Source organism: Ptychodera flava, chromosome 17 (genome assembly GCF_041260155.1).
Source record: "Ptychodera flava strain L36383 chromosome 17, AS_Pfla_20210202, whole genome shotgun sequence".
NCBI lineage: Eukaryota > Metazoa > Hemichordata > Enteropneusta > Ptychoderidae > Ptychodera > Ptychodera flava.
In genome coordinates, this window is record NC_091944.1 from 29,103,178 (window position 1) to 29,125,678 (window position 22,501).

Consider the following 22,501-nt stretch of genomic DNA (forward strand, 5'->3'; position numbering starts at 1 on the left):
AGCTTACCAGAACAACAAATCTGAAATAATTAAATATGAAAACTGGATTATACAAAAAGCTTTGCTCTAACAGAGTACTGCGATTATCATAATCAACATTATTATACTCCAATAAAAAGTGAATCTTCAAAAAAATTCAGAGGGGCTAGGTTTGGTACACCAACTTCTCACAATTCCTTTTGAAAACGCTGACAGCTAGTGGATGTATTTCATGAGTTACAAAAACAAACAGTAGAATGATTTTTAAACCAAAGTTTATTGTCTTTCCGCAAATATACAAAATACACTGACACAAAATAACTTATTATTGACTTCCATAAGCACTAGACAGTGGTGTTCCTTTGAGAGTAATCAAGACTTTATCAAAGGATTTGTGTGTCTGGCATACAATAATTCATGTTTGCTTTATTTGAACAAACATGTGGTTAATGTTATGAAACTGGCATTTCATTTCTCTGCCTTTTTTACATCTCTCAAAGAGATAAACTTCCCTCTGACTTGAGAAGCACAAGAATTGGTTGTCCTCACATGATGTGTTTCCGCCAAAACATCTGACAAAGCCTATAAATTGAAATGATCAGCGTATGATCCCACATGAGTCGTCTTTCTGGCTGACCTTCCAATATTCCAATTCAAAAGATGATATACATGTAATATCAATCCACAGCATGATTATATTTAAAACTTGAGTAATGACATTCAAGGGTAATTTTGTGGATGAAAAAGGCCTTTAAAATGTCAGTTGAGGATGTTGTATTCTTTGGTAAGCCTTTGACGGGAATCTGGCCTTGACAGTTTGAGCAGAGTAGTAAACATCCAAAGAGCGATGTCCAATTGTAGATCTACATAAGATCCACAGAAACAAACTGTCAGTCTGATTCCAGTACCTCTTTTCCTCAGAGAATTATTTAAACTTGACCGAACTTGGAACACTTTAGACATCTTGCTCCAAATCCAGGAGCATTTGGGCATTGATCTGGTCCAGTTCACTGGTGTCAACAGCGCCCTCATCAGTCTGATCAGCAGAATCTTCTGTCTCAACTGCTTCCAGCTGATTGACCTGCAGAATTTAGAGAAGCAGTACAGATATGAAGCCAGCCAACACATCTAAATTCACAAATTTGACAGAAGTCATACTTGGCTGACTTAATGTCATCTGAAATAAAAAATACTGATAAAATAAATCCTCCTAAAATAAATTCCTTCGTTTAATACAGGGGTCATCGTGGCCAGATGACATACTGCAGCAAGTAAATGAAACATGCAAACCAGGGGAACATGACATCATAACCCTTTCACCCCATTTCCCTCTACAAGGATTAAACCACTATACCGAAGACAATGGGAATGTACTAGGGTCTGGTGGTGAAAAAGTTAAAACTACCCCTGTTCTCATAATGATTTTAACCCTTTCATAACAATGGTTTAGCCCAAACCCTTTGTTATCAATACTTTTTTGTGGACCTGTTTCCAAGGAATCAGGGATGATAATAATCTTTACGGCCCTGATATGGCTTTTGCGGCCCAAGGTTGTACGGCGGAAGGGCCCGAGCGTGCGAGGGCCCATACGCCGTACGACCAAGGGCCGCAAAAGCCGTATCAGGGCCGTAAAGGTTTTATCATATACCTTATGGAATGATAAATATGTAGTTTACATAATATTCAACATTGTTTAGGAGATAAAAATGCGTGCGATATCAAAAATTCATCGCAATTTGTGTCAGTTTTTCATAAATACGATGGCCGCTTCCCGTCGCGGATTGACATACATAATGACATCATTTGTTTACCTGTAGAATTCTAGAACGCGCAAAGCAACATCCGTACTGTACGTGACCAACAGAGATCAAGGCTGAAATCGAGGTGTAAGAAGGACAAAAGCGTGATGTCAGTTTCTTGTAATTTATACTGAACAGGCACGCACTTAGTATACACAGGATTTCACTAGAATTTAGAAATAAAAGCCGATGTCACCTGCGCGGCTCCACTGTCGCCACGCGCAACTACAATCTGAGCGAGCAGACTTTTTCCTAATCTCGCACCGGCTTTGTATACAAATGGAACGTTTGCGGATTGCAACGCGCGTAGTAACCAGAATCGAGATAGTTCAGAAATGCATGTGATTGCCCATATTTGGGCACCGGGCCGGGGCGTGATATGTAAAAAAAATGCACGGATCTGAGGGCGCTTTCTCCCATAGCTTTACACAGGCACGTGAATATAGGTATATGATAAAACATCTAGTCTCACTCTTCTGATTCTTCAGGTACAAATCCTTTCATCATAATTTTCCGTTAGCACAATCCACTCACCTTGATCAATTCTTCATCCAGGTCATCATTGATGTATTCCAGTAAATCTGGTTGAGTGTTGTTGACTTCTACCATAACTCTGCCGTCACCAAAGACAACCAGCACCAGTTTGCTGAAAGCGTTCTCAGATGCCCGTCTGTAGGCGATCTTCTTGGCCTGGGCAATGGCTGATCCTTTGGTGGATACATCTGAGGAATTACAAGACTCTTGATTAGACTAGGGGGAGGGGGGAGATATAACATTCCAGGCAAAATACAGGGGGGGGATTGCAGACTTTTGAGTTATAAGGATTTTGAATAGACCACAACACAAAAAAGGTGCATAAAAGTATGTGTATTTCCATATGTGTTTGTACATAGAGGTTTGTTTGTGTCATCGTCATGTGATCTTTCGGGTGTACCGAGTCTGGAGAGCACCCTGTTTCCTTATTATTCCACAGTAGATCAACCTTTATTATACATTCTCCACAAAGATATGGTGTTTTTAAGTTTTATATTTTGACCTTCGTGTTTTACAAAAAATCAATAAACGACCTTGTTGATTGCCAACCAAATTCCAATTTACAAAGTCCTGGGCCGCGAATCAGCTAGACAGAAAAGTACATTTCATGAACATGGTGGTAGAGTTAAATTTACCAGCAATTCACTTTTTAATTGCATTCCAAGGCTATACAATAGATTGTATCAATGTCTGCCAATTTTTAGTGTTGGTGCTTTGAGTTGAAAAAGAAATGCTCAAAGTGTTTGTTTTTATTTTATGTTTTGTCCTGTTAGTGCAGATGTATATGGTTTTAATCCTCTTTCTCCCAAGTTGTATTTATTTCTATGGTTTGTCTATGGCACTTGGTATAAAGAGGATTTAACTCTCTCATATCTTTGTTGAAGTTTGAAATAAATAAGTTGCCATAGGAGCAACAGAGGAAGTCACTTTCCTAGTGTCAAGGGGATAAATACAAACTAACAGTTCCACGGCTGTGAATAAACAACATTGTCTTCCTTTGTCAGAGAAGAGTTGAAGAAACCAACTTGATCTTGTTGTCATGAATCAGAAAAAAGAATTATGAGTGATAAATGTATGGTAGCATATCAGCAAGTTTACAAAAGTTGAAGGCTGTCAATGAGCACATGTCAAAAAAATTCCCACCGGAATAATGTCGGAATTCACGATAGGAGTCTATGTTTTTCATTCAGTACGATCTTCATTCAGGATTTCTCATCTGACTCAATGTTCTGACATTTCAATGATTTACATTTTTACACTCTCACACACCACACACCTTTAGGATTATAATCAGCTTCACCAATGCCAAGTCCCTCTGTCTGAACATCATGTCTTGGAAGTTCAAGTTTGGTGATACACATGTATCTGATAGTACTGGCTGTGTTGTCAGAACCCTCTTCTTGAAAATCATCATCTTCTACAATCTAGAAAAGACAGACCATAATATAAAATATACCAATTATAACATATACCACAGATAATGTCAAAGTTACTCTTGTTCTTGACTGATACATTTCATTTTGTAGAATTATCTTGAGAGTGAGCACTATGACAATGACAGCGTTAGTTATAAACCATCCGAGAATACATTTATCAAATGCACACTTTAATGAATATGACAAAGAAGCTGGTAACTTCATTACCAATATAATATTAGTATAAATTTGTCACAGGTCTATTAAAATGATAGCTTTTGCCTTTGGAATCAGAATGATGTCTTTCTTGATAACATCATGCATTACGGTGAAACCTTTTGAAATTATTATAATTGTATTTTTCCCAGCCATTGACATTATATGTGACTCATGCATTTCTATGATTCAAGGTACTGTATGATACATAAACACATGCCAGGGTTCAAGTAGGATGACTTACCGATGTGATAGTGTTTGACCAACTGTTAAATCCCAGATAGTAATCTGCCAATTCTCTGCACTTCCAGAGTGGTAAACTGTGCTGACTCATGTCAAAACTCTTCCTGGGATTTGCCACTCGGATCTGTTTTTGACAGATGGAAATGTTAAAAGAGGTGTTTTTTAGGTCAAAGTTACCATTTGGTGGTGATGGGTTTTGCTCATTTTATTCTAATGATACCATGACGTTAATTGCACCTGAAATGCCATGTATTAGATCCTGACACAGTTGCTTATGGTTAGGTACACAGTGAACAGAAATACAACTTTACATCATGGCTGCTGTATACTTGAAAGTAGCTATGCTGTGATTGGCTATGTACTAGAAGTGTGCGATCAGTTGAAACATTTAAATTAGAGTAACACACTGTGTGTACATCATTCATGATGTGATAGGGACTTCGTGTTGAGAACGAAAAACACGCCAAAAAATGCAAAGGAGATCTATTTTGATGGAAACAGGATAGCAGGTATGAAGTTAGACACAGAATCGATGCGATCTATACTGGTTCATTCATTCAATGAATTGTGCTTTTTTTTGAGAAAAAGTCCTAACTTGGCAATATGTGTGTATCGCCACGATTTTGTTTCACGACTTCTTTTTATGTAGGACAGAGGGACACTCACTGTATATCTAATCACAGGCAACTGTGGATCCTACGGAACAGGATTGGATAGCCTTGGTTTGTCACTGTGAGCAAAGAAGCTGTGACAGATATGCATGATACAATATCTTTGCTAAGATGAATCATTACAGTTCAAGAATCTTGTGATTATGTTCATTTTCTTTATGGCATTTCAACAAAGCACCTTGGATTTAGTGCACAAAGAATAATATTACATACTTTTATGATAATAAATTCTCCTACGAATACCAAAACTGCCATGGTGGTAATTTCTCTATCTTAAATTTTCTTGAGGCAATTTGAGTTGCCTTTTGAGAAAACTCAATCAGCATTTATTTTTCGGAGTGTCTATTGACACCCGGGTGTCAATAGCCAGGAGCTGCCTATATGGCTATTGACACCCCTCGGCCCGCGACCCTAGTCGAATAACTTCAAAACGGAGCTAAGTTACGTTGTCCATTTCTTGTTTCAGACAAGTTAATGCCCACTTTTTTGCTGTCGTGGGTACAGCTTTAATGGGGTAAAGTAACTGTGTAATGTTGTAGAATCATATCGACAGCTCGGGGTCAATAAATTTTATCCGCGGGCGAAGCTTGTCGAACAACATTTGACCCGAGTTGCGGAACCTTTTAAAAAACATGCAGACATACTAAACACCGACAAGCACCGACAAGCACCGACAATAGACCGACAAGGACCGACAAGTGACCGACAAGTTGAATTAAAACCATTCTTTTTCGATGTTTTGGTTTTAAAATGTCATTCTCTACTATTTTGGTGAATATAAACGCAATTGACAACGGCATTGAAGAAAGAGAACGATTGGCCGACAGGGAAATCGCGTATTGAAGCAGCTGTATTGGCCTTATTGGACCGACAAGTTGCCGAAAAGTTGAATTTAAACCATTCTTTTTCGATGTTTTGGTTTTAAAATGTCATTTTCTACTGTTTTTGTGAATATTTACTCGTGACCGAACTGAATTAACGAAACTAAACGAAATATTGGCCGACAAGTAAATCGCGTATTGAAGCAGGTCTATTGGCCATACTAACAAGGGCCGACAAGTGATCGATAAGGTGGATAATTATCATTCTTTTTCGATGTTTGGGCTTCAAAATGTCATTTTCTACTATTTTGGTGAATATTAACACAATCGACTGAACAGAACGAAGAAACTGTACGAAATATTGGCCGACAATGAAATCGTATCTTGAAGCAAGGTGTCACATATGCCGGAAACCAAAAAAAAAATTAAACTTGTCAATGACTTCGGTCACCTGTCGGTTTCTTTCTTTATACTTTTAGTTGTCGTAGCTTCAGATCTCTTTGTCGCTGTATTTTGATTTGAAACTGTTCTTTTATTTCGAAACTGTATATATTTACAAAGATAGTAGAAAGTAGAAAGTAGTGTTTGAATGGCGAAAGTTCGAAAAATCGTTTTTTATTTTAACTTGTCGATGAGTTTTTGGTCACTTGTCGGTCCTTTCTTGACTTCATCTCTAAAGTTGAAAGTGAACTAAATGCGTCCATTATATAGACGATGTCGGGTCTCCGTCGTCCGAGGATTGGTTTAGTCTATCTAGTTGATTCAGTTACATTCTAGCGAATGTATGTCGTCGGAGGCAAATTAAGACTCAGTTTATGGTAGATAGATAGGAAGTCTATCGTTATAGGAGTGTGTTGTGATTAGTCGGTTATCACATTAAGGCTCTGTGTGATTGGTTGTTATTTCAAGCGATTTGATTGGTTGGAGTGTCGGATCCGATGATCCTGATTTTTGTTTTTAGTCATAAGGAAAGATAGGTGACTCGAGTTTTACATAGCCATAGCATGTTTTCCCGCCACTTTTTTGTATTGTTGTAATGATGGTTTGTTATTGCTTTCGTGATGATAGATGAGGGATACTGAAGGGTATTCTCGGGTTTGCCCACTTTCGACTTAACTAGGCAGAAATAAGTAGTAAAATCGAATGTAAAAATGTGAAAGAGGCTCCGAATGTAAAATGTGAAAGAGGCTCCCCACCTAACTATCCAAATTTTTTTGTGTCGTTTGTGTTTGATTCGTTTCGAACAGTCTTTCTTATTTGGTATTGAGAGTCCTATGCAAAGGACTTTAAATTGTCACCAAGCTATGCAGCAGGAGCCAATTGAAATAATATTCATCAGCATAACATAACAAAAATGCCACAAATATTTTTATATGGAATTGTTTTTTCTTAAACATCGAATACTGTGAACTTTTAAATGAGATGTGCAGTACAATTGTTTGCCTACATCTTCCAAATTATATCAAAACTATCGACACACGGTTCCCTAAGCTATTCAAAGCTATTTACCCTGTTTAACAATGTGAGTACACTCTCCCTTTTCCTTTTTACAGTGAGCTCATTCCTGTTTTATTCGTTGTCAATCATACATACTATTTCAATACATTCCTGATGTGAAAAATGGAGCTAGTACAGAATATGGCAGTCTACATGAGGGATTATGATAACATTCATTATCTATGCAGGCACCAATGATGTGAAGAATATCATAGTTTACCATAATGTTTTTGGTAGGAAACAAATACAAACTTTATCCGAACCGTGGTTTTGTACAGAATTTAAAATGGCAATAAATGAAAGAAAGAAATCAAGCAGGAAACAGACAAGTGGGTGAAGGAAAGAATGGGGGAAAAATATTAAACAACTACATATTATATTAAGTAAGGTGATACCAGAAATCTCAATAATTATAGAGGTATTTTATTGGGCTAAATTATTGGAAAAATGTACAATAGAATCATACAAAAAGAGGTAACAAATTTAGTTGAATTAAATATTTTTGGTGAAATTCAAAGATTTTTGAAAAATGGGCGAACCATTGGTCAAATTTTCATTTGCTTTTTTAGACTTTTGGAAAGCTTATGACAGCTTTTGGAGAGGTGGGTTTGGTACAAATTGTAGAACAATGGAATCAAAGGGAAGTTGTGGCGTGTGATTAAAAACATACATACGGTCATATTGAAAGTAAACTGTCTTTTGATGACATTGAAAGAATTTTGACCAAAATGAGGGTGTCAAGATGTGTTTAAGCCCCAATTTTAGTTGCAGTACTAGTGTACATCAATAAATTCAAGAAGCTGCTTAATGAATCACTGCTTGGGGTATACTTTAATTCAGAACTCATAAGTGGCCTGTTTTTTTTGCTGATATTGTAGTCCTTATGGCACCAAATGAAAAACAAATGAAGTCTATGCTATGCATTGCTAATAAGTATTGTGAACTATGGAAAATGTCAATTAATGAAGAGAAGTCTAATATTTTAATAGTAAATAAGAAAGTTGAAAAATACAAAAAATGGACGATCGGTGAAGTTAAAAATAAATAATCATCAGTGATAAGTATCTAGGCTAATGGACGTCACGTAATCTCTCTCACCGTACTCATTTTATGGAAATAAGATCAAAATTTGACAGTTTGTTTCCTTCCATGAAAGCAATCTTTGGAAATCTTGCAAACATTAAAGCAACTGATTATGATTTGACATTATGGAATCATATTATACGTCAGAGCAAAAATGTGCGGGGAAAAATGTTGATACTTAGAAAGTCTTCAAAGAATGCAACGATTAGTGGGTAAATTCATCCTAAAAGCATGCAGCTATACATCAAATGAAGCAATTCTTGGTGAGCTTGGTTTGCAGTACTATAAGAAGTAGACTTGATATCATGAAACTTAAATAGTGAAGATTATTGTACATGGCCCATTGGTGTAGACCTATATGTTGTTCAGAATAATTAAGCTAAGTTTGACTGAAATTGGAGGCCGACTGGCGAAAAAACGGGAGGGGTGTCAATAGCCAAATAGAGGCCGGTTGGCTATTGACACCCATTGGTATAGGCCGCCTGCAGTAGCACTATCGGACCTCAAAATGCTGACCAAAGAAGCTTTTTCGAAGGATTTTTTTGGATTTCTATTGAGAATATATGTTGATCAGAATAACTGAGCTGAGTTTGGTTGAATTTGGAGGCCGACTGGCGAAAAAACGGGAGGGGTGTCAATAGCCAAATAGAGGGCCGGTTGGCTATTGACACCCATTGGTAGAGGCCGCCTGCAGTAGCACTATGGGACCGCAAATGCTGACCAAAGAAGCTTTTTCGAAGGATTGTTTTTTGGATTTCTATTAAGAATATATGTTGTTCAGAATAACTAAGCTAAGTTTGGCTGAATTTGGAGGCCGACTGGCGAAATAAACGAGAGGGTGTCAATAGCCAAATAGAGGGCCGGTTGGCTATTGACACCCATTGGTAGAGGCCGCCTGCAGTAGCACTATGGGACCGCAAAATGCTGACCAAAGAAGCTTTTTCGAAGGATTTTTTTGGATTTCTATTAAGAATATATGTTGTTCAGAATAACTAAGCTAAGTTTGGCTGAATTTGGAGGCCGACTGGCGAAATAAACGAGAGGGTGTCAATAGCCAAATAGAGGGCCGGTTGGCTATTGACACCCATTGGTATAGGCCGCCTGCAGTAGCACTATGGGACCGCAAAATGACGACCAAAGAAGCTTTTCGAAGGATTTTTTTGGATTTCTATTGAGAATATATGTTGTTCAGAATATCTAAGCTGAGTTTGGTTGAATTTGGAGGCTGACTGGCGAAAAAACGGGAGGGGTGTCAATAGCCAAATAGAGGGCCGGTTGGCTATTGACACCCTGGTGTCAATAGCCAGGAGAAGCTCTATATGGCTATTGACACCCGGGTGTCAATAGACTCGGCCTTTATTTTTACAATCTCTGTATGAAAGATACCTTTTGACTTTTCTGTAGCACATGTTGGGTTGCCCAATGAGAGTGTTTGGAGTGTCAAGCTTTGCCGCCTCTCTACTCTAGAGGCAGTGTAGCTGATAGCCCAACCCTCCTGACACAAATGTAGGACTAAAAATTCTTTATCTCCCTCTAAGTTAGTGATGGCAAAACAAAACAACTTATAATATTATACGTACAGAGATGGCGTGACCTTTGGTGAATAAAGGTTGTCCGTTCATCTCTGTTCTTGCAAGTTCTGCAGCTTTGGTGGAGTAGTACTTGATAAATGCATAGTAACTTTTTGAGCTGGTCTCTGGTTGGTCTTCTGTCTGACAGGCAGGCATGGTAAACTTGCCAAGCATTGTTTGGACCTCATATAGGAGTCCATATTGCGAGAATATTTCTGTTAATTTGCTCTGTGTGGAAACAAAATTAAATTTACATACAAATGTCCCCGTGCATTTGATGAGTTTCAACGAGTTTCCTCGGTTGGACAATACTCTGTCTTGCAAAATACCGACGAAACTTACAGTTTTCAACACCATAGTGTCAGAGTTCAGAATAACGCCCTCAAACGATGGGTCTGCCAGTTTGACACGGAACGGCGAGTGGATATGTCACTGTTGGCACATCACAAGCACAGTACTTTCCTACAACCTACATTCTCCGATCCATGCTAGCACACTCCCTGGATGCAGTAAATAACTGTTGCTACTTGCCATCACCAGGTCGTATTTCAGGCTTACCCGAAAAGCATGTGCCCCATTCTAACATCTTGACCGGCCACAGGCTGTTGCCCGCGAACTTTGAATATTCAACTGGAATTTCAAGCAACGAGAGGTACAAGATGTATAAAATGCACAAGAAACTTACCACAAGCTCTCCTTCATCGAAATTCCCAAATATTCCTGTCAAATACAGATTATTGTCCCTGTTATCGGGTCTCTTGAACTCGATTATTTCAATAGCCGAGGCCATCCATCCACGATTTTAAGTCATCTTCACTGTTTACGTTGAAGATTGTAAAGTTTGTGTTGGAATGCGATTGTCGTTGACCTCAAATAAGGCAGAGTTAAAGCAAATCGAGTCCTTAGAAGTTCTACTCGCCGCAAAGGTCACCTAGACTTGCAACAACAAACGGCACTCCAAACATATCCGAAACTCCCTAGTCCGACTGTTCAGTCTCATAAAACTAAAAGACACAAGTTGCACGGAAGGCGGTGACCCAGTGTTGACCTGAATGGTTTGCATACTCAATTTTACCGCTGGGGGCGCTAGTACAACCTCGCCGTTTTCTGGCCTGGGCTGGGGTACTTGAGTTCTGAATCGTTTGACGCCCTATAAAATGTCCCAAGCTTTCATGTAATGCTATTTTGTGAGGTTGATGTACCTGTCTCGGTATGACTGTCGTGAAAAATTGGAGCATTTGAGTCTCTCAGGAATTTTCAGATGGTAGATTTAATGTAATGATAAGTTACAGAACTCTCAATTGTTGCACTAAACTGTCAAAAAGGTCAATGCTATTTTTCATATTTCAGTTCTGAACCACTGCATTTTATCCAAGAATATTCAGTTGTTACACTTGTGGTGATGAAGCTGGCTGCAATGGCGACGATGCTTGTAGCTTGGTGGTTATGACAGTGACACTGATGATGATGATGATGATGATACGATGGTAGTACTAGTAGGGCGATGATGATGATGATGATGATGATGATGATGATGATGATGATGATGATGATGATGATGATGATAGAGGAGGAGGTAAGGACGTGAAGTATGATAAATGATATATGGAATATGGTTGTTGCAGCTATAGGGAAAGTGAGAAAAAATTTCATATGAAATATAAACCTTATAAATCTTTCACAACATACTGAAGCAATTTACTGCTTGACATGTCATTTTTTCAAACACATCTCAAGTGTAACCAAGGTTGTAGAGAAAGACTACTCAGTGTAAATAATTAATGAGTGTTCATATGGTGCATGTCATTTCTCAAACTGAAACTCTACGCGGCGAAAGAGCAGTTTTCTAGCAGCCAGACATAGGCTACCCAGTGTTATCATTCATTCACATTCAAAACTTTCTTCTTTTGAAAGAGATTTTACTTCCTCTCATATAATTGACATAAAAGTATTTACTTTGAAAAGAAAGCCTTTGTTATTTTATACAGATGTTGCAATTCTAAATCGGATATTTTACCCTTTAAAAGTTATACTAAAAAGAACGGCAACTTTACTAAAGCCATATGTAAAGGCGGAGAAAAATTGTGTATATTTGAAAAAACATTTATATTTGATGTTGCATGGGTCTGATCTTGGTTCAACCATTGAGATCGATGAACTGTTCTTCGCCAGACTGGCAGTTTTCTTTAAAGCCTTGACAAGTAACACTATGGCTACAGCAATGGTGAAGGAAGCCAATCACTGTTCAATTACAATATTTTGCCATTGCAGTAGACTGGATATTGTTTCTGTCACTTGACTGAAAAGTGTAATGAAACAAAAGATGACAAAACTAACGTTGGATATACTATCGGAAAGTTTTCGTCAGATTTGGAAGAACGATTGTTCTTGCCAGCCCGGCGCCCCTTATCCTTCAAAAACATTGTTATTCTTATAGGATTCATGGGTGTTACACATAAACGTATAGGATAATAAACAGGTGTAATTACATGACTCTGATTGCTTTGGATTTCGAAGCCTTATCGAAATGTGTTATTTCGAAATTTTCTTCTGCTTGTAGCCTTTTATTCCAGACCACTTTCAAAATGAAATTCCCAAATATCCTTGATTTCATCTGAACTAAACTTTAAGCCCGTATTCTTTCGCATTCTTATTCTGGATCCATCATCCTCATAATAAGCGAGATAGTAAATAAATTATGAGCTACTGCGTTGCACATATATAAATCATCCGGCGACCGATCAATCTTACATTCATCTCCTTGATCGTGGAATCGTCTCCCATATGACATTCGTACAGCACTCAATGTAGATGTCTTCAAATCCAGACTCAAACGTCATCTATTTCAACGAGCATTTATGTGAGTCGTGAGCGTCATTTAGCATCTTCGCGATTGAAATTAGTAGACGCTATATAAGCACTTAAACTAAACTAAACTAAACTAAACTAAACTAAACTAAACTAAACTACTTAACTAAACTAAACTAAACTAAACTAAACTAAACTAAACTAAACTAAACTAAACTAAACTAAACTAAACTAAACTAAACTAAACTACTGATTCCTTGTCAGTATTATTATCCTGCCGACAGCAGTGATTCAACATGCAGGAACATCCAGAGGCTCATCTTTTATTTCGATATGTCAATATAATTCAAAAAACTAGTTGCGATCTGAAAACATGCGCAGTGCGTGGCCAATGCAATACTTCTTCCAGATTAGACTACTCTCGGGTTGCTAAGTAGGTTTTAGATCGCAACACATCAGTGAGGACTTAGAAAGTGGAATCGTTCTTTTGTCATTGCTCAGTTCAGTAGCTAAGTAAGGAGTACAGGTACCTTGATTATTAAAACACCGATCAAAATTCATCGGGACTGTTTGACTCATGAATTTGCATTTTCCAGTTTTGCTTTCCACTGTCTACTGCTGCAGAAAACGAATGCTTTGACCAACTTCAAAGAAGGTGAATCCTGAGCTTCGTTGTGGCGAGAATGACAACACACAGCTGATCGTGATCATGGCAAAGTGTAAAAATTATTAATCAGGTCGGTTCAGTAATGTATTCAAAGCCTTGTCTCTGACTCTTTTATAGCCAACTTTGATTCTTAAGTGTGCTGGCGTTTGACAACAGCAGAAAAAGAAAACGAGTAGAACTATGGCGTCAGACATCGGCTTTCTTTCTGATTGGTTACCAAGGAACGTCACAACTCTAAAAACAACCAAGTGTGCTGCAAATATTGGTAATTGACAGGACATGCGTCTTTTGCGAAAATTGATTAATTTTCTGTCTTAAAAGATCGAACTAATTCTCTGAAAGACAATATACTAAAGACAACACAAATCAATGTAGCAATTACAATAATTACCATATTTATAATTAATTCACACCTGCCAATATCGTGACGTTTCAGAATGACGTAGAAAGCACACGGGCAAATAAAACTCATCCACGGGCTCACAAGACTCCCTATGAAACCCATGAACTTGGAAAAGTGGGGGACCACAATGGCTAAAAACAGACAAAACAGGATGATAACAACACGAAATATCATGGCCCAGGGCGAGGGAAATTCTTTCTGAGTTCTTCCATAACATGGCGGCAGGAATCTGAATTTTAGCAAGTCGATGTTGTCGATGATGAAGAAGAAGAAGAGAGGGTAGGTGAACAAGGCCTTGGCAACCAGAAGAAGGCTTATGATGGTGTGGATGGCGTTGCTTGGCAAATTGTACGTGATAAACTCCCTGGTGTTGTCACCGAACGCAAGGTATGGCGGGATTGAATACAGCAGGAGAAAGAAAGTACAGAAAACGTAGCTCCAGTTCACCATTTTGTTGAATTTCGATCGTTCGCGCATGCTCTCTTCCACTCCGGCGATGGCAAAACTCGCCTCGAAATTGAAAAGGAGTACCCCGCAACAGATTGTGAAAGATTCGATGGTAATTTTGTGGTCGAGCGTGAATTTCCAGTCACTATTCTCCATTTCGTGAATCGAATAAGCAAGAACGCCGGCGAACATGGATGACACCGAGACAACGGCCAACATGCTGGACCACGAAATCCGCGTCAGCGTGCGAAGAAAAATCGTAGGCGTGACGAATAACGTCGATAGCACCGTCCATTGCAGCTGAGAAATGCCAGCTTGGGGAAAAGTTTCGACCAGGATGAAGCCAGATAGTTCCAGGTAGAGGGTGGCGACGGCCGTGACGTAGATCAACTGGATTGTTATGATCATTTTGCGGCCGAAGGATTTCCAGCACGCCTCCGCAATATCAGCGTAGCTGCTTCGAACACGGACTGTGCGATAGGTACCGTCAGGTTCAAGAACATCGTCATACAGACAGAGTGCTAAAACCTGAAAGAAAGAAAACAGAAAGGAAGACAATTTTAAGACCTAAATAGAAGTCTTCAGGTAGACCTGGATGACGCAGAATTAAGTAAATTTTCTAATTGGTCGCCAAGATGCAAACGCATTGTTATTCATTCGCCATCGACTTGACAAAATGTTACTGGAAAGCGAAACCCACCATTTAATAGGATACTAACTTAGTCTAGTATATCATTCCAGAGAAAACAGCCCTTTGGAGTTAATGATAAACAGCGGCAAGATACTTCTGAAAAGTGCGAGGGCGCTTCGAACTTCACTCGTACCACTCATTAAACGTTTAATAGCGTCGATGAAAGATCTTTAGTATTTTTAATCATAATCTTTATTTATTATATAGCGCATTACATATTTAAATATCTCAACGCGCTTTACATTGGCAGACACTGTTATAGGAAAATCACATTTAAGTTGAAGTCATACAACGGTACACGCGCTGACTCTTTTCCTGATAATTTATTAGCTGGAGATAGCAGTAGAGCTACAAAACACGAAAACTGACTTTTGATTCTTATTTCCGTCAGAAACCAACCTTAGCTTGGTTCTGAAATCGCATTGCTTTTCACAACAGCGTTTACAGCTCGCGCCCCCCCCGATTACAATCTCGTTCAAATCTCGCGCTTTCGAACAGTGAGACGCAGCCATCGTGAATGTCATAGCGATGTATGAGGATCAAACCAAGCCATGCACTCGATTTCATTGCAACGTGACCTGTGGGAATCTGAAGTACTTGTAAACTTTCGCTGTTGCTTTGAGGTTAAACGCTATTTGCAGATACGGAAAAGCTTGTGGCACACAAAACCACGATCAAAGGAATGACGGGAAAAGACCTAGAATATCAAGTAACAGTGCCATTATGTCGATGATTCCTTACAGACAATCCATTAAATTTAGCGAAACGGTTAATTATTCACAGAGGGTCTGTAGCAAATGCCATACTGTAAGTTTATGAACTGCCCTTAGAGGAAACTTCCCCCGTCCCTTTCATGCTTTTCAGAAACACGTCCAAGTATTGATAAAAGCAGACTTACCTTACTGGTGTAATTATCGATGATGCAAGCGGTGACGAATATTAAAACGGATGCAATAAGTCCGCCTTCCCGCACTGCATATGGAATGGTTATAATGCCGACGCCGAACACGCAGTTACAGATATTCCACGCTGCCTGAAGTACTGAAGCGTCGCCTAGAAAAGAATGCAATGAAATTAGATCGCTGTATTTCATTCACCTGTTCCATCCTCTTTACTCCCCAGGGACAGACTGATCGTCCTGGCACATTACCTATGCATGCTGGGAAATTTTACCAACCATGGAGTTAAGGTAGACTAGTATACATGCCTCGAATCTGAAAGACCTGCTGTTCAGACTTCTTCAGGGAATCTTTAAGCCCTTTTTAAAGCAAAGAATGAAAATATATAGGTCATTTTGGTTCTAGAGAAGCAAATGACCTAAGATTTACCAATATTTGAATTTCAAAATAGCTGCTATCCGTAAGTTAACTCTACAGAGCAAATCAAAGTTGCAATGTTCACAACAACAAGACCTTGTTTACTTCACAAGCTTGAAACTGAGTCAAATCAAGTAGGATACCAGCGGTTGCTAAGTTGAGAACAGAGAGGCCTCTCACTTCAAGCGCAACTCCATCTAAGATAGTCTCTGAAAAAGTGAGACTGGAAACTTTTCTACAATCTCTACTCGTGAGTGAAAAGGTCTTGTTGTAAATAATGCCAACGGTTAGCGATACCGTTTTAGTTTGATTAAGAGAAGAACGAAAAAAAATAATTCTACTGGCGTCGGCTGTTACCCAGATAAACGAGTAATCCGAGCTGGTATTGAATATCTATTGCATTGACATGCCCAGCACTTTGAAAGAGTAGTCAGCGAAAGCTCTTAGAAGTAGCAACTGACACGATCAACTTGGAGATTACTTCCGTTTGCAATTACATTTCTCCCTTTTCGGTGTTGTTCCTAAATTAATGTACTTTCAAAGGATTTCAATTCAATCTGGCTTTATTTAGAAACACTATCCCAAGACAACGCAACGGCTTCTCGAGCTTTCTTACAACGGACTGATAAACGGACGGACGGATTGGTGGATGAGAGAGAGAGAGAGAGAGAGAGAGAGAGAGAGAGAGAGAGAGAGAGAGAGGGGATTTTCTACGTCTTAGTCTTTCGAAAATACGAAATTTTATTCCCCCATAGAGTTAACAAAGGGATAGCGGCCATTTTGAATTTCAAATATCGCAAAATGTTTGGTAACTTGTTTCGCTAGTTCCAAACTGTGCACGGTGATCCTCGATTTTTATTGTTGATTTGGTAAAAGAATGGTCGAAGTTTCATTTAGGAAAGTTTGAGCAAAAGTTTAAGTCTTTCACTTTCGAGGCGCATACTACCTTAATTCACTCTGATATTTGTGGCCCTGCAGATTTCTGTGTCCATCCTCGCGTGAGCTAAAATGGCCACAAGCCCTAAGACCATAACATTTCGAGTAATTGCGTTGATCAGCTAATTTATGATACATTAACTAAACTTAAAGTATTTGAGTTCTGTCGTTACTTATTGGCTCTACCTCTTCTAAAATATTACTAATACAAGTTTTCACATTTTCCGCGGCATCATTACTGCAAACAAAATTAGCAAGTCGCATAATCAGCGACACCCGTTTTTACTGATAAAACGTTGGCCATAAATTCAATAACCCTTTTCTTTACTTCCTGTGTGTATTTGAACTGATGAATTCCCAATGAAGTGAGTTATCCGTTACCTCTGTGACGGTCTTACTTTGTCAAAGCAAAACATTAGTAAGGCGGCTATTCTGAACTCCAAACGTACTGTAACCATTTAGTGAAATGAAAACTCTAAAGTGCATTGTGGATCCCCGTTTTTGTTTTGTTGATATTTAATTGTGTAGTGTGGAACAAAGTTTTACGTAATCACAAATATTCCATCGTAACGTATTTATCGCTAAAACCTTCGAATCCACTTGCTGACATAAAAAACAAAGACAAAACAAAAAAGTCAGAGTGTAGGAATGAGTCGTGGATAATGTTTAGGCACTTTCTTCCCGACACCTTTTCTGCACTATCTATTCAATTGGTGAGGAAACATCGCATCGTATTTGCATAATATCTATATGAAGACAACATCCGTAGATTGAACTCTCCAAGGGTCGAGATAATGACGTGAGCCACACGGCGACACAATTTTTGTCAAGAAGAGCGCAGGAAAAATACTAAAGCGTTCAAAGAAGACGTTGAGCTGCTTTAATTGAGGAAAAACCACGCAGATAGAGTACTTGTCGGTTTTAATTATACATGTGATTTTCGAGACTTCCATTTCCTTGGCGATTATCAAAGTCTGGTCGATTTGTCCATAGGACTAATTCAGTTGAATTGAGTGTACATTTACCACTTTGTTTAGGGTAGTATGCATCTCGAAAGTGAAAGACAAACGGAAACGTCTTATGAAATTTCCATCGCTCTCTTAGCAAATCCAGAATAAAAATCAGGGGTCACCGTGCAAATGCTGGTATTAGAGGAACGATAACATTCACCAATATTTAAAATTCAGGGTGGGTACAATCCCTGTGTAACTCTATGGGGAAAATAAAATCTTCAACTTTTAAAAAACTAATGGGAATTTTTTTCTTGCTCCGAGAGCTTTAAATGAATTCCACAAGCGGTAGACCAGAAAAATATCGAAAAATATTGAGAGTCTGAATGTCTGTCCCCGAGGCGCATTCTACCTTATTCATGTTATGTTAAATGACAGAAACGCACTTCTTAGCTTAAAATGGGGTCACGTGGTTGCGCATCTTCGAAACCATCTTCGATGGAATTGTTTCATTGTTATTATCCTTGTAGTGCGTGCAAATGACTGTGTCGACGTCATTCCGTTAGGCGACGCCAGCGGTAGGAACTCGAAAGGGATTGTAACTTCACACCAAGCGTGGCCGTTAGGTTCTGACCGGCCTGCATCATATTTTAGCTGTGAAGGCTTTTACGACATCGTCTTGATTTGGTAATATTTTAGAAGTGGTATAGCCAATAAGTGATGACGTAAAAGGAGTATTGTGTGCACTTATGGAAATGAGGTCATAGGTTACGTTCTGCAAGGGGCAATAAATTATTTGATGGAAATTTGTTGGAACTGTTTGCTGACCAAATTGTCGGAACTTCACTCGCTAACGCTCGCTCCATTCCGGTTATATGGCTAGCTTTGGCTAGCTAACCCCAAATCCTGTCCCCTACTGTGCTTCACCCGACACAAAAACTAAGCAGTTGGAAATTGTGAAAGTGATTCGAAGAAAGTGGAAATTTATTTTATTTTAACATTATTATTAGTCAGTGCCGCAATTACTAGGCGCCTGTGTTTTGCGTACGGCGATTTTGACGTAGGCCATACCACTTCTAAATTCTTGCCGTGAACTGTTCTAGAAATAGTGTAATTAAAGGTATACCCGCGGGGGAGAAAACTAGAACAGGACATTATAGATTTATCGCAAAAAATTACTTCATCTAAAAATGATAAGCTTATTTAAATGATCTATCTTTGTTAAAATAATCATGAGTATGGAATGACCATGAATGAAGAAAAAGCTGAAAACACGCAAGATTTTCAAAATGATATAGCTAAAAAGGTCACCAGTCTCTGATTCAGAGAATTCCTAAATGAGTCTACAACTCCCCAGTACATCCTATCAGTAACGCACGAGTGAACTTTTTGAATGATCGAAATTTTAAATCTGCTCCATCAGTTAGAGCATTGCTCGATTCTGTGACGTCACGTCCGGAAAGCGCTCCTTCTAATTGTTGTTAGTCTTTTTCGGTTATGTAAACACTTCAAATATTCAACTCCATGTTATTGAAATTGATGTTGCATGAATGCACAGCATCATCGCATCAACAAAATTAAATATTTCAATATTTTAAATCAGACTTCAGGCGGCTTTCCAGAGTACTGGTGTTGTTTTAAAATTCTTTTTTGCAACGCCTGGGAGAAGTATTGTTTCACGGATATTTCGATAACGAATAAGACGTGACAACAGCGTCGGCGAGCGAAATGTTGTAAATTTTTGTAAAAGGTGTAAAATTTTTACAAAATTACTTCTGACAAATTCCGATAACATGACATTAAACGGCTTGGCATCCCAACTTTTCATTATGTGATTTACTCCGACATATTCACACTCTAAGTTGTGATGCGACAGTATTTGCTGTTGATTTTGAGAAATTTTCGGAGACAATGAAAGTGATGATCCCAAGAACCAATTCTTTAATAGTCATACCTGGTTTTATTCAATTAAATTTCCAATTTAAGTGTTTATCATTTGTCCCCAAATCAATTAGTATAAATCACATCTGTAACATATCCCACCGAGACAGGCAAAAATAATAATTGATAAATATCTCAATGCCAAGCATGATAAATCTTTCAAAAAATGAATTTTAATAATGTTCGATTATGCACAATTGATTGTTAAAACACTATTAGTTTAAGTAATATGGAGTTAGTGTGTACGACCACAGCTAATCTGGTATGAAATAATGATTTACCTCGTGTTCAAGCAAGTGTATTTTATTTGAAATGACTGTAGATATTCCAGCTTGGCCGTTGAAGAATACTTTTGATAAAATCCGACTGAGATGAAATGACGTAGATAATATTAATGGCTATTCAAATTGTTGGGAAAGGAATACTAAATAATTAAAACTAGTTTTAATTGAAATTGAAAATGGATTGAAATAAAAAAATATGAGTCAAAACTAAACGAAAACACCTTACCTTCTTTTGCAACAGGGCGCTCATACTCATCTATTGTGCCGGGTTTTTCTCTGACGTCACAACTACTCGTGGGCAGGATCCGCGATTTTTCATTAAAACTCGACATTTCAACCAGCAAAGATTTCTCAGTGAGATTCATGCTTCGGTCGCCTTGCAGCCGTAACCGTCCTGTAGGTTTTCTGGTGGCCTACTGAAACAAGCAGCAAGGCGAGAGTATGTTACTGTGCGGAGTGATCACTGTTCTCTATGTCAGTTCGAATTCGCTAATAACCTTCCGCAGCGGGAAATAGTACCAGTGTGTAGTTCAGAGAGACTGTGCCTTGGGCAAAATATGCCCATACTATTGCGTAATCGCATTATATAGATCAGTGGTCATTGGTTCGACAGGTGTCACTCAAAATTAAGCCAGTGTTGTGTTTGCTCCGCACGTAACCGCCGCGCATCCTCAAGTAGGCTTCATTATTTCCTCTCTTGGACAAGTGATCCCGCAAAACATCGGAAAGAAATTACCGAATCTTGTCTTTGCGACTTATTGGATGTCGTACAGGTATTTTCGATAAGCGAAATGATCGCGACGAGGTGACGTTGATTAGCCTCGCTTTGAAGCCACAATTACCAGCTCATGTGAAAGAATATAGTGCTGACACTGTCGATCGGAAGATTTTCAGACGACGATTTTGTAATTTTGCCTTGTCAATCAAAGATAAGACAGTATCAGACTAGCAATAAATGAAAATGCATCTGAATTAAAAAAAAAACGGGGAAATTTTACCTTGGGAGTTTTAATACCTTGTTCACAGAAAGAAGAGGACGAGTCTTTGTAGGCAGGTGTGAAGATATTAACTGTACACATGTATTGAATACGCAAATTACTAGTCAGCGCTTGTCCCGAACCATCGACTGTACACTAAAATTATCTATCATCGAATTTGTTCGCCCGGTAAACGGACGAAGAAGATTACCGTAACGACCAAATTATTCAACACCTTACACAAACGGAAACTAGGATCCATAGCAACGTCTGTCCCCGTTAAACCCCTTGAAAAAAATATAAGCTTACATCAACGATTTACGAAATATCGAATTTCTGCGCTTCAGGAATATGACTTGAGAAGATTTTGTATATGCTGTGCACATTTGCATACAAAATGTTGCTCAGTTTTTTTTAACACAGATTATTCGCGGGAAGTTGAATGTAGGTGTTAAAATTGTAGGTGTAGCAGTTTCAAGGTATGACGAACATGTTTAAATTGCGTAATTACAATTAGGATCAGTGTTCTCCCCGAACACCATGATCCCAGTTCTACTCTCTTATATAAATACAAGAGGCTCAGAGGGAAGACGTCTATAATTTTGCTGTTGGGAATGGCTGACTAGATATTTTGAGGAGTGGTCAAAACAGTGGTATGCAATGAAGAAACTGTCCGATTTTTTTCGCACCCTAAATACTTTTTCAAGAATATAAGTGTAGAAATAATCATAGTCTAAAAGCTGAAAAAGTATGCTATTCTTGATAAGTATGCACGTTCTGTCCCCCCCCCCCCCCCACATTAGCAAAATATTGGAACATGACAAAAGGAAAAGAAACTATTGCACGTTTGCATTCCGTCTCTCCCCTCCTAATATCTAATGGTCAACCCCTTAAAAATGGTACATTCAAAGTCATAGATCAACATCAAATAACAGATTCTGAAGTAAAATCCTCATGGCAGACGCGATTTCCTGATTTTAGAAATCAACTTCCGACAAGACAGTACGCGCCAAATTGTCGATGAATAGACTGGTAAAGGCTTTAGGTAGCCTTGTTCATGTGTAAGGATCACTCACTCACTGTCTTTCACTTCGTTATCCAGACGTGAAGGTGTCACTGACAAACGGGGATGCCATGTCTGATTTTTTCGCTCTCACCGCACATATCTGTCTTTTGTGGAAGAAAGTGCAATCACTTCTCACCTAGTTGAACACAGATGCTCACATCAAAGCCAATCAACTTCCAGTTCTAG

At 38.6% G+C, this 22,501-nt stretch overlaps 2 protein-coding genes across 3 annotated transcripts; both read right to left on the reverse strand.

Moving 5' to 3' along the window:
* Nucleotides 1-237: 237 nt before the first annotated feature.
* Nucleotides 238-10,859, reverse strand: LOC139115998 (RAD52 motif-containing protein 1-like). Of its 2 annotated transcripts, XM_070678485.1 has the most exons (6): nt 10,515-10,859; nt 9,839-10,057; nt 4,188-4,310; nt 3,589-3,736; nt 2,313-2,500; nt 238-1,060 (listed from the first exon to the last, which is right to left on the reverse strand). In XM_070678485.1, the coding sequence occupies exons 1-6, from the start codon at nt 10,617-10,619 to the stop codon at nt 935-937; spliced, it is 909 nt and encodes a 302-aa protein (XP_070534586.1). In that variant the 5' UTR covers nt 10,620-10,859; the 3' UTR covers nt 238-934. The 2 variants fall into 2 exon arrangements, with proteins under 2 accessions (XP_070534586.1, XP_070534587.1); XM_070678486.1 differs by lacking the exon at nt 4,188-4,310 and having other exon boundaries at nt 782-1,060; nt 10,515-10,774.
* Nucleotides 10,860-11,738: 879 nt separating this feature from the next.
* LOC139116519 (vesicular inhibitory amino acid transporter-like) lies at nt 11,739-20,682 on the reverse strand. The gene is made up of 3 exons (XM_070679131.1): nt 20,499-20,682; nt 15,744-15,898; nt 11,739-14,682 (listed from the first exon to the last, which is right to left on the reverse strand). The coding sequence occupies exons 1-3, from the start codon at nt 20,635-20,637 to the stop codon at nt 13,606-13,608; spliced, it is 1,371 nt and encodes a 456-aa protein (XP_070535232.1). The 5' UTR covers nt 20,638-20,682; the 3' UTR covers nt 11,739-13,605.
* Nucleotides 20,683-22,501: the final 1,819 nt, after the last annotated feature.